The sequence below is a fragment of the Chaetodon auriga genome, chromosome 16, assembly GCF_051107435.1.
Source record: "Chaetodon auriga isolate fChaAug3 chromosome 16, fChaAug3.hap1, whole genome shotgun sequence".
Taxonomy (NCBI): domain Eukaryota; kingdom Metazoa; phylum Chordata; class Actinopteri; order Chaetodontiformes; family Chaetodontidae; genus Chaetodon; species Chaetodon auriga.
The window spans coordinates 16,982,053-16,994,163 of record NC_135089.1 but is presented as its reverse complement, the minus strand read 5'-3'; the positions used below and the strand labels follow the sequence as shown (position 1 = coordinate 16,994,163).

General features: G+C 44.5%; 1 protein-coding gene across 2 annotated transcripts; it reads left to right on the top strand.

Moving 5' to 3' along the window:
* Positions 1–1,071: 1,071 nt before the first annotated feature.
* On the top strand, positions 1,072–10,496 carry sox10 (SRY-box transcription factor 10). Of its 2 annotated transcripts, none has more exons than XM_076752393.1 (4): positions 1,072–1,197; positions 4,115–4,947; positions 7,020–7,180; positions 7,439–10,496. In XM_076752393.1, the coding sequence occupies exons 2-4, from the start codon at positions 4,514–4,516 to the stop codon at positions 8,227–8,229; spliced, it is 1,386 nt and encodes a 461-aa protein (XP_076608508.1). In that variant the 5' UTR covers positions 1,072–1,197; positions 4,115–4,513; the 3' UTR covers positions 8,230–10,496. The 2 variants fall into 2 exon arrangements, with proteins under 2 accessions (XP_076608508.1, XP_076608507.1); XM_076752392.1 differs by having other exon boundaries at positions 1,081–1,197; positions 7,020–7,288.
* Positions 10,497–12,111: the final 1,615 nt, after the last annotated feature.

The following is a 12,111-nucleotide window of genomic DNA, read 5'->3' as shown; positions in this document are numbered from 1 at the left end:
AGGGGTCATTGTTGAGAGGAACAGCGCTCGTGTTTGTCTCCCCGCCAGTCTCCGCTTTCTGCGTTTCCACCAACACTTGGTTTTAAAGGCGCGCACTGTGGCTCTCAGTTAGAGGCGCTGATGCAATTAGAAGTCACACATGGGCATGAAGAGGTGCACTGTCCCCGCCACACAGCCTTGTTAAGGGCCTCTGAATGTTGTCTACACCTGTGATGCGGCGGTGAATATAACACCAATTCATATCTTCAGCAGTAGTCAGTAACTTTGATCTAACTCTTCCCCCTTTTTCCCCTCTCAAGGAAAGATCGGGCCTCTGATAGAGCTTAATCTGTGTGTCTGTCAGTGACAGAAAGCCTCCGAGCGTGTTCTCAAATCTCAAATGAAACTGCGTCAGATTCGTCAAATATCATACTCGTGATGAACGGTACACTCAAGCACACACACTCGATTTAATTTTGGACTTCGTTTTTAGTTTGAACTTCGGTCCTGGATTGGTGCACACTTTGGATATTAATAGGCCTAGTTTTTCTCACTTATTTGCTGGAGGGAGTCCGCAAAAATGAAATTGTCATTTTGCTCTCTGAAAAGTCGCAGATATCGTTAGTTGGACTCCTTTTCACGTTCACACCAAATCAAGGCCTGTATGTGGCAGTATGACATGTAGCCCACCATAAAGCAACAACACATCCCCCATGTAAACGCTTCAGAACATGTGCAAAATGAAAATCTTGTGTAAATCCTCGCGTAAAATTCCGTGCGCAAAATTACGCACGCTCGCATCTTACTGTAATCAACTTTAATTCCTTTGAGAGTAACAAAACCTATTCCTATGTATTTTTTTGAAACGTCAGGGTTTGATAAGAGAGAGCGAGAGAGAGAGAGAGAGAGAGAGAGAGAGAGAGAGAGAGAGAGAGAGAGAGAGAGAGAGAGAGCTATTACCTCAACCAATCAGAGATCACCGAGCCTTCGTCTGTGCAGTTTTGCTGCTCCTTTAAGACTTGTCCCCCCCAGTATCTTTTTATTTTTTTCTCTCAGCCTCATACAAGGAGCTCTTTAAGCCCCGGTACCGACACACAGAGCAGGCATTCATACTCGGGCAGCGCGAGCGAGGGGGCTGGGGAGCGAGCGTCACTTTGGAAACTCGGGAACTCACGGATTCTCGTGCTAAACCGGCGACCTCCTTTTCTCATTACTGAAGTAAGGCGCTCAGCATTTCCAACTCTTTCCTCTCTGCTGCTGGTGGCTGCTCTGACTCTGCGATTTGATTACTTCTTCTCGTCGGCCGACTCAGATTTAGATGATGTGATCTTAGCTCAGATAATCGTTAACGTTGCATGATTATTATTATTATTATTATTGACGACTTTTTCAGGATCTTTTTTTTTTCGTTCTGAAACTTTAATAGTGTAACATTTGGGACATTTCAAGTGCATGTGTGAGAACAGTGCTGTAACAATGTCTTTTCAGCACAAAAACATCCTAAGAGCAATTTCTGACTGCTTTTAGAAAGGGTGATGATGATGAACATAACCTCTGTCATGGTGAATCTCTCAGTGATACAGCCGTTATTGTATCAGTGCAGCAAGTGCTCCAGTTTTAAACTGATTTTTACTTATCGTTGATCATCATTTGTTTGGACTTTCTCTACACTGAACTGAAAGTTCAACCTGTCTGTTCGACTTACTGAGGGGACACTGAGCCTTTTTCATAGTAAGAAAAGAAAGATGCTCGAACAGTTTTTAAAGAAAGGAGACGTTTTTAATAGTTGGAACAGCTTAACGCACAATATTAGCAACGTAGCCCCTTGACATCATTTTTATGTGTGTGTAGATGGAAAAGATGAGTTTCTAAACAATTTATTTGGAAACACTCCATCGTTAGATTACAGTGCTCTTGGTTTAAATACATCTTGCGTTGGTTTGTCCTATATTTACTGTTGTTTTGGAGCTGTGTGGACTAGATGACACTGTAAATACGAGCTATTGTAAAACCAACTGGGGGGAAAAAAAAGTTTCCAAACAAGCAAATTAAGGCCAACTTACTGGCAAGTCAAGCGGTGATAATGAGTTCACACAGCCGAGCAGGAAATGTGCTCAGTAATGTAAATTAATAAGAAGCGTGATTTGAGGCCTGTGTCGAAAACAATTAATATATAATGGCCTATATTATTAGACAATAAATCAAATACATTTTTCGCTGCAGGCTGATGCCCAGTGCATAGATGACATATGTGTCGCTTAATTGTTTCTAAATTGAGGCGCAATCTGTTAGAGAAATAAAATACTTTGCGATTAATGTTGTGAGTGACCAAAGGAGATGATCACTACACAGTTCCTTTATTTTATTAGAATAACAAAAGTCTGTCCTGCAAACTGGCAACACGTGCGTTTGGAGCCTTACGCGCGGTGTTTACGCACGGTGTCTCTGCAGCGGCGACGCTTGGAGACGTGTCTGTGAGGTGGCCCGGCAGACCAGGTGGCAGGCGAATATCATTATTAATGCGCTTCGAACAGATGGTAAAGCTTTTACACGACCCTCTGCTGGAAATGGAGACGATTCCTGACATCCACTGTGACGTTAAATAAAAGCTGGTTTTCAGAACACGTCCAACTTTTATCGAGAGCCACACGACATATAGTCTGTAATTTAAGTGCAGTCAGCCAACACGCCAAATACCATTTTAAACATTATCTATTAGTTAAAAAGCACTCTGTAGGTCAGTAAAGAACAGTGGATGACCAGCAGAGGTACCCAGAAATTAGCGGTCTAACTAGAGGTTAATATGCTTACATTTTATCAGAAAGGCATTTATACACTTACAAAGATTTTCAAGTATCTACAACCAAGTCCAGCTGCCTTAGACTCAACCCGTCTTGGAGAACCATCACCTGGATGACAGACGTCACTTTGTTTACGCGTCTTAAGTATAAAATATAAAGGCGAGGTAGCCTGAGTGTTAAGTGGGTATATTCCCTGTCTTGACAAGCTACTTCATAATGTTGCTATAAGCGACATCACTAATTATCCTGCAATATGATACCGAGGCAGTACACAAACCAGCGGGCTGTGGGTCGCTGGTTCACAGGAAGTTCGCTGATTTAGGACGTGAAGTTCGAGGCAGGGTGTTGATTTAATGGACAAAACAAGGACACATTTTGCTCCCGCCGATAGACCTGGCACTGTTCAACAAACAGACTGTGTCCAATGCACACACGCGTACTGACACGCACGCACACGGGGTTTATATTTCCAGCGCCTGGCCATGTTTATCCAAGAAGTGCAGGGTATAAATCCAAGGTCTGTGCTGCTGCGGCCTCATATCATTCCAACACTTTCTCTCAGGGGAGCTTGGAATAACTGCAAAACCTTAAACAGTAGCTTGTTTGGGAGTTGGTGGGGGGATTGAGGGCGTCCTGCGCTATACAGGAGCTTAAGAGAGGTCCATATACTTACATGTATGTATACATATACACATATATAGTTATTTTTATTGAGCCTGATACTGGGCGTGCAGATCCACTTTCAGGATAAACGATACTAAGAATTCCACTTTGAATCTTGAGGATATTATGGCAAATCTTAGCTTTTCTGTTAACGTTCAGTTCCATAAGGTCAACACATATTGAATGGAGCCCAGGTGCACCAATGAGACTATTTTAGCTCATATTTGTCTCTCAGACTTTGATGAATATGAATTTAGGATTGCCTTCCATGAAAACGTCTCCAATACTGAATACATTTAGCCTAAAGGAATCACTTGAGGTACACTTTATACTGCTGATTGTGCGGTGAAAGGTGGAGGCAATACGGGGATTTGGCTGGAGAGGGCCCACACGAGGACGGTTTCATTGAGGAAAATTGGGGTGGGGCAATGCTTTCAGGCTGAGTGTTTAAGGTTTTATCACTGTGACGACAGAAAGAAATTATGTAATGTCAAACACAAATTTCCCTCATCAAGAGGTCTTGACTTGACCTAACTAACCAGATTACAGCACCCCCTCTGCGTGGATACAGACAATATGCCGACAGGTGTTGGTGAAGTTCTCATGAAGTAAGCACGGACTGACGCTCTACCTCTGGCTTGTTGAAGTGACTCGTCTCTCTGCTGTTTCAGGTCCTTGCAGTTGGATTTCAATCGTGGGACAAACGGAGGAGAGAGTGAAGGGGAAGTCAGGAGGGAAGTGAGACCGGGTGAGTTTGGCGCAGACAGTTGTGCGTTAGCAGGTAAACTGGGGTCCAAGGTGCGCACTGAGCCGCCTATGATACCAACAACGCGGATGGAAAGAACTTTAATGTGGAACCCTCACAGAGTTTTGCAACGGAGGCTCAGAGTAGAGACAGACTGGCAGTTTATATTATAACTTAGAGGTGGCCAGAGATTAGACAGCAGTCACCCGCGAACCGTGCGTCACTGTAGGGACAGACAGCAACAAGGACCCGACAGGTAGAGCTAAGCATTTTAGGAACAGGCCTTTTATCACCTGCGCACCTGGAGGCTTGTGTGTGTAGAGAGATGTCCAGAGAGGAGCAGAGCTTGTCGGAGGTTGAGCTCAGTCCTGGGATGTCCGACGACAGTCGCTCCCTGTCACCGAGTCATTCCTCCGGTGCGACTGGCGGGGGGGACTCGCCTCTACACCGGCAGCAGCAGGCGCAGCTGGTGGGTCTGGACGACACCACGGCGGGCTGCTCCTCCATCAAATCCGACGACGAGGACGAACGCTTCCCCGCGGAAATCCGCGACGCGGTAAGCCAGGTGCTCAACTGCTACGACTGGACCCTCGTGCCAATGCCGGTGCGCGTGAACTCCGGAAGCAAGAACAAGCCGCACGTGAAGAGGCCCATGAACGCCTTCATGGTGTGGGCGCAGGCGGCGCGGAGGAAACTGGCCGACCAACACCCGCACCTGCACAACGCGGAGCTCAGCAAGACCCTGGGGAAGCTCTGGAGGTGAGGAGGCCACTTCATGTGGATAGTTCAGGGCTGAAAGTCAACCACTGTCATGTTCTGACTGTGCTCACACTCGCAGTAGGCCCGCAGCAGCTGGCGGGGTTGTTGACAGATTAGTACTGGGAGGGGGGAGATACCAAAACATTAAGTAAAAGAAGCATCCATCTACTGCACTTAATTAGAACAATGCAGCACACTAAATACAGATTTCCAGGATGAATCTTCAGCTTTCAACAACCACATTTGCACAAACATCACTACAAAATAAAAGGGCCAGCGTTTACTTTTAGGGTTCAAGCAGGACAAGAGCCGAACGTTTCAAGAATAAAGGCAGATGGGTAGTAGTTCCCCTCTAATATGAAAAACAGCTTAGATTTCTGTGGTCTGACTTGTAAAACAGTATCACTCAAACCCAGTCAGCTGATGTTTTTGCATCCTGTGCTCAAATTCCCCATAATTTCTTCTTCATTGTTCTTTGTTTTCTGAATCATCACTCTTCCATGGATTTTACTTCAGGCAAGAAACAAGGGTGGTGTAGGATGTTGTGAACTTGTAGATGGGTTTTGAAGACAGAAATGTTGAAGCATACTGCTTTATTCTGTTTTATCCAGGGTCGTTTAAGTTTTGCCTGATATTCTGATAATTATGTAACTTGCGCCTGCCTTTTTTCAGACCACTTGGTTTAACTTGGTTTTTATTTTCTTATGAACAAAGACATAATTGTGACCTTGTTCATCAGAAAATGTGACACCGTTCCCTCATACAACTTGATGTGTGACACGATGCTTTCTGCAAAATATATAGTTGCTGTAAATGTGTACTGCCACAAATGTGATGTGTTTTAGGAGACATGGCTGCCCCAGACCTCTGCCACATTGTCTAAATGTCCACTTACAGACACAGCTCGCCAGTTAAGAAGCATTTGTATGTAGTTACTGTGAGTCTGCCATGGTCACATGTTCCTGAATCCAGGCAAATTTAAAACACTGTTTAATTACTGGCCATGCAGCTGGAGGAAATGGCTCCCGAGGGCATCAGAGGGCATTTTCACAACCGTTCAGCTCAAATTTAAACCTTCAACCTACAACTGTAAAAGTACTGTGTGATTATTTAGGTTTTTATTTTGGTTATTTAATTTTTAATTTGATATTTTATATTGCCCCCGCTCCTCTTACTCAATACATCTGCTTGTGTGCAGTATGTAAATTGTGGTTTAAGATTGCTAATATTCCCGGGTCAGCCACAGTAAAGTGAATTTTTGTGGTTAGCCTCCTAAAAACCTTCTGCTCTGTTAGATAGCTAGCTGTCAACATCGCTGCCTGATGAGCACAGAACCTCTGCTGTTCCTTAAGTTCAAAGTTTTATCAGACATCCACCCAGTTTCTATTCTCTCACACAGAACACTCACTACTTGTTGACAAGAAGGTCAGAAAGGTTAAATTTATTAACCTTGTGGGGATTGAACATGAATTAGATCAAGACTTGACCTTGGTACAGGCAAGATTGGTTAATTGGCCCAGAAACATGATGAGCAGAGAGGCTGAGGAAGGTCAGGGGTTTCTCATGCCATTGCCGTCCGCAGTAGTAATAAGGAGCTCAGTTTCTTGTGTGCAGACAGGATGCATCTTTGGCCTTTATTACTTCATTATTGTCCAGCAGGCATGACATTAGATGCAGCTGCACAGATGTAGTGAATAAAGCATAAATGCGCTGAAAATGGAACAAACTTATTCCGTAAGCATTTCTGTGAGAGGTAATTCTGACCCATATACTGTGTGCTGATATTCTTTCATGCAGCTTAACCCAGATTCTTGACTTCTTGACTCCAGAATATTAAGCCTTCATAAATCATCTGAATGTACATTTAGCCTTCATGTAACACATGCTCTAAAAGTTCGCAGATGACTACCAACATTTTGCCGCGCTTTTTGCATCATCGTGTATCATGTATCATGTAACAAGAGCCAAAAACTAGCAGTGTGGCCAAATTCTGATTGAGTGCTGAGACTTTTCTTCTGTTCTTCATACCTTAAACAAACCTATCAAACCTATCCACCTTCTTCTCTTCCAAGGCTTCTTAATGAGAACGACAAGCGACCCTTTATCGAGGAGGCAGAGAGGCTGAGGAAACAGCACAAGAAGGACTATCCCGACTACAAATACCAGCCACGCCGTCGCAAGAATGGAAAGCCTGGTTCCGGGTCAGGAAGTGAGGCAGACGGCCATTCGGAGGGTGAGGTCAGCCACAGCCAATCCCACTACAAGGGCCTGCACCTGGAGGTGGTCCACAGTGGGGGAGCTCAGACCCCTCTGGCAGAGGGGCATCACCCTCATGCTGCAGGTGGGCTGCCTGCTCCCTTCCACTACCCCACTGTCCTAGACCATGTTAGATTAGTCTAGATAGAACTGGAGAGTGTGGCACACAACGAGACAACTGCTTCAATCTGCCAAGAAAACTACAGTAACTATATTCTGTCTTGTGTCTCCACAGGTCAGAGTCACAGTCCTCCCACACCTCCCACCACCCCCAAGACCGAGCCTCAGTCTGGTAAGGCAGGGGATGGGAAACGGGAGGGTGCTGGGAATGGGGGCTCCCGTGGCACAATGGGAGCTGAGGGAAGCTCAGCTGCTCCGGGATCTGGGAAACCTCACATTGACTTTGGTAATGTGGACATTGGTGAGATGAGCCATGAGGTGATGGTCAACATGGAACCTTTTGATGTCAATGAGTTTGACCAGTATCTCCCCCCCAATGGGCACCCAGGGGTTGGGCAGAGTGCTGGGGCAGGAGCAGCTGCAACATCCTCTCCAGCCTCTCCGTACACTTACGGCATCTCCTCAGCTCTGGCAGCAGCCAGTGGACACTCAGCAGCCTGGCTCTCCAAGCAGCAGCAGCCGCAGCAACATCATGGCTCCCCTCTGGGCTCAGATCCCTCCAAGGCCCAGATCAAGAGTGAGGCCGGAGGTGCTGGGGGTCACTTCGCAGAGGCAGCCTCAGCCGGTTCCCATGTCACCTACACGCCCCTCAGCCTTCCTCACTACAGTTCTGCCTTCCCCTCACTGGCCTCCAGGGCTCAGTTCGCTGAATATGCTGACCACCAGACCTCAGGGTCATACTATGCCCACTCCAGCCAGACCTCGGGGTTGTACTCCGCCTTCTCTTACATGGGGCCCTCTCAGAGGCCCCTGTACACTGCCATCACTGACCCAGGCAACGTACCGCAGTCTCACAGCCCGACGCACTGGGAACAGCCCGTCTACACAACACTGTCGCGGCCATGACAGATAACAAGAACAGAGGGCACTGGTGCAGGTTCAGCCCCCATGTCAGACCCAAGGAGCAGCAGCAACAACAGCAGTGTTGGTGGTAACGATGGTGAAAGTGGTCTAGGCCAGGGGGAGTGGGCAGGCACTGGGGGAGTCGGCTGGGGAGGCAGGAGGGGACACACCCCATTCTGCACTCGCCCAGAGGCAGAAATGCTGTCACAGCTCAAGGATGAGCTTGGAGCGTGGTGCTTTTGAGGCGTGGTTGATTATTTGGAGCACACAGTGTAGTAGTGTAGTAGTGTAGTAGCGCAGATGAAAAACACCCACCCACCACCACCGCAGAGTTCCAGGTTACGTTTACAGCCACAAAGCAGTGTTCGTAAGTGGTAAAGGATCATGTCCCTGTCAGTTTGGTGACAGAGGAGGCCCACTGTGGTCTACACCCCTCTTCCACAAGCCACAAGGGGTCAGCCGCAACAGGGACCATGGTACACAGTGAGAATTAGGAAGACCTTTATCTATAGAGAAGGGTGTGACTGAGAGGTAGCCAAATTGATTCTATATGAAATGTTTTTTCGAACCAGAAGTATGGAGTGCCACTGCTCTTGGCTGTGGCACATTCACTTCTCAGGCAAGACTGACCTTTTATCAAACAGAAGTCAGTTTTGTATTGCTTTTGAAAAAAAAAAAACCAACAACACAAGAAGTACTGACAACTTTCTGTTGGTTTCTGAGGCACACTCGTGCCTACTGAATTCAAATCATTACACTGTGTTCACTTAAAATGCCTTTTGTACACACACTGAATATGTGTGCAGGATAAATGCCATAAAACTATGTTGAGGATTTGTCGAGTGAAATGTATTTTTAGTAAAAAAAAAAACAAAAACAATTGTCGTGATGACCGGCTGTTATCAGGATTGTTTATATTATGTACTTGAAATGACAAATGTACACGTGTATATTGATGCATACAGATTTGAGATATTTGTGAAACGACCAAAGTTTTGAGACCAAAACTTGTAAAGAAGAAACAGATTGTGCAGATGTTTCTCCCAACGTGACACTCAGAACTACCTTACATTTTGTCACTAATTAGCTGTCAACACTTTTCCAATGTGACTTATTGCAAATTGATTAAAATTGTATTGGTGGCAAGAGCTACTTCTGCCTTTTTCACAATGGCACTGATGAGTGTGTTGATATTCAGTTGTATTTGATGTATTCACAAAGAAATTCATGATAAAAGACATATTTATACTTGGATGGTCAATTTTCATTGACCATGGTCGCAGTTTGTCATAGAATTCACGATAGAAGCTTTTCATTGTTTAAACAGTTGACTGTATTAACGGTTCTTTGCTTTTTGCCATTATTATCTCCACTGAAAGTCTGCACTACTGCCTTTTCTTTTCCTTAATGTGTCATTCAAAGTGTGTACATAGAACAGTATTCAATGTCAAATGTCAAATCTTTTGATTGTAGTTGTGTAACTTTTAAAAAAAAAAGTTCTGGGATAGTTTCCGTGTGGAAAATGTCAATACTGAGAAACAGCTGCCAGAGATTGAGCATGGAAAGTTTTAACACAGCCTAATATTAAGTCTAAAATGTGCCTTGTCCTTACTAATAACTGCAACTCACACATGAAACAGAGAAGCAACGAGCTGTATTTTATGTTAAATCATGTTTCTTTCCAGAGTTTTTGACTGTTACTTTTTCTAATCTCTCATCTCTCTTCCGTCTTTATGGTTTAATGTGTCACTTCTGTCCCTCATCTCCTAAACATAACTGTATTTTAACCATGTTACTCTGCCACTTGGTAAGTGAAAAAAATATATATTTGCCTTGTTTTCATGTATATCAGTTAAACACTCTTTATCACAACTGGACACAGATCCAATCCATATGCATGCAGCACTGCTTGTTTTGATTCTTGGTCCACCGAAGCTTAAAGCCCATTTTTATCAAACCATTTACCTCCAGCATAAGCATCAGAGGTTATTTTACATCTTTGTTGCCATGTGTGAAATATCTGTGATGTTGCTGTGAATTTGCCATTTTTTATTTATATTTGCTTTGTTTGTGTGTGCTGTCATTGGTTTCTCTCCATTATGAAAAAACCTTTTGACTGTTCCTGCCATATTTCATATTTTCCATTCGTGTGTAACAGTTGCCAACACAACACAGCAACACAGCTTCTAACAGCAAGAGCAAAAGCCTAAACATGTGATGATGACTAATGATCTTTTACTCTCACTTGAAATAAAGCCCTATTATTTCTGCTTTAATACAAGTCCGCCTCTTGAAACAATTCTGCAATGGAAGCGAATAATGCAAATAATAAATAATCACACATCAGATTGTCACCAGGATCAGAAAAATGTTGCTAATGTCGTGACGTTGACAAAAACTCAGCAACAAAAGCACATCTTCATGGCATCCAGTGACTCAATCAGTGCACACATTTGCAGCATAATCTGTTCAGCTAATGGATAATTCACTTTAGCTGGCTGCAGCAATCGACAACCTACCATTAGCAGAGGTAAGCTGAACATGAGTGATGAGGCCCTGCAGGAGCAAGCAGTGCATGAGACTGTGGGGAGGAGGTGTTACAGCAGTAGCAGAAGTGTCATCAGATCCACATTCACGTACTGTATTTTGTGGCTGATTACTGCAACTGAAAGTTTCCTTCAGCTTGAACTAATCCAGCCCCAGATGGGGGTACGATTGGTTATGCATGCCTTTATGTATATTTCAAGTTTGTCATAGTGTGTGTGTGTGTGTGTGTGTGTGTGTGTGTGTGTGTGTGTGTGTTTCTCTGTGTTTTGTGGGTTAAGCCGGACTCCTAATTCCCTCTCTTTAATCGGCTGTGTGATACTTTTGAAAGACAAAGAGGGCCATTGAAGGGGAGCTCAGGGAGGAGGGAAACAGGGCAATGAGGGAGCCTTACCCATAACTGCCTGGCCTGTAGCTTCACCGGGATACAAAGGGACTCTCATACTCTCTCTGCACATAGACCCTGCCACCCCACTACCCACCCTCCTCCCCTCAACCCCCACATTCACCATATCCACTGAAAAAAAAAAAAACTCAGGTTGTAATGGGATTGAAACATTCCGATCGTTAAGAGAGTCGCCCGCAGGGAAGACCTAGGTAGAGTTATTTATCTGCTTAAGCTAATTCTGAGCAACAAACTGTCAAAGCCGATGTCAGCCAGAAGCAGCAGACCCAGGAACAGGTAGGAGTGGCATGTGCAGCTGATACCCAGACAGTCGATGAAGCCATCAACTCACCCTGCCACCCAAAGGTGCAGAGCAAGACTGGATCAAGAGCATTGTTTATTAGGTGGAAGGGTTGTTTGTTTCTCCCAGCCATGCTGATACAATGAAGGTCTGATAAACCTCCAGAACACTCATCTGATCTCATCCTGTTACGCAGTAAAGATTCTGATTCACCTTAATGAGAGACTAAGCAATCACGCAAGGTCAGTGGAACTGGGATTAAAGTTTGGCTGTGAAAGCACAAAACCGTGAAAACATGAATTTTACTGAAGGAAATTGTGGGGGAAAAAATTAAGAAAGAATTTGCAATGCAGCCTGATCGGTACATTTATCAAAGACACAATCAGTAAAGCAGAATAGCTACAAAACTGGAATCAAGTAGCATGACATGTTAGAGAGACAATCGCTAAAATAAAATCTGAAGAATTAAAGTACAACGCTATCATCTTTTGATCCAATAATCTAATTAACAAATGAAGGATATATTTAGTCCAGGCGGCGTGTGATCAAAGGCTTAATGAGGAACAGTCAGAACACAACAGGTAAGAGCATAAAGCAATGAGCAAAAGAAGAAGTCATAAGATATTAATCATATCCTCAGATGGATTGAGGACGA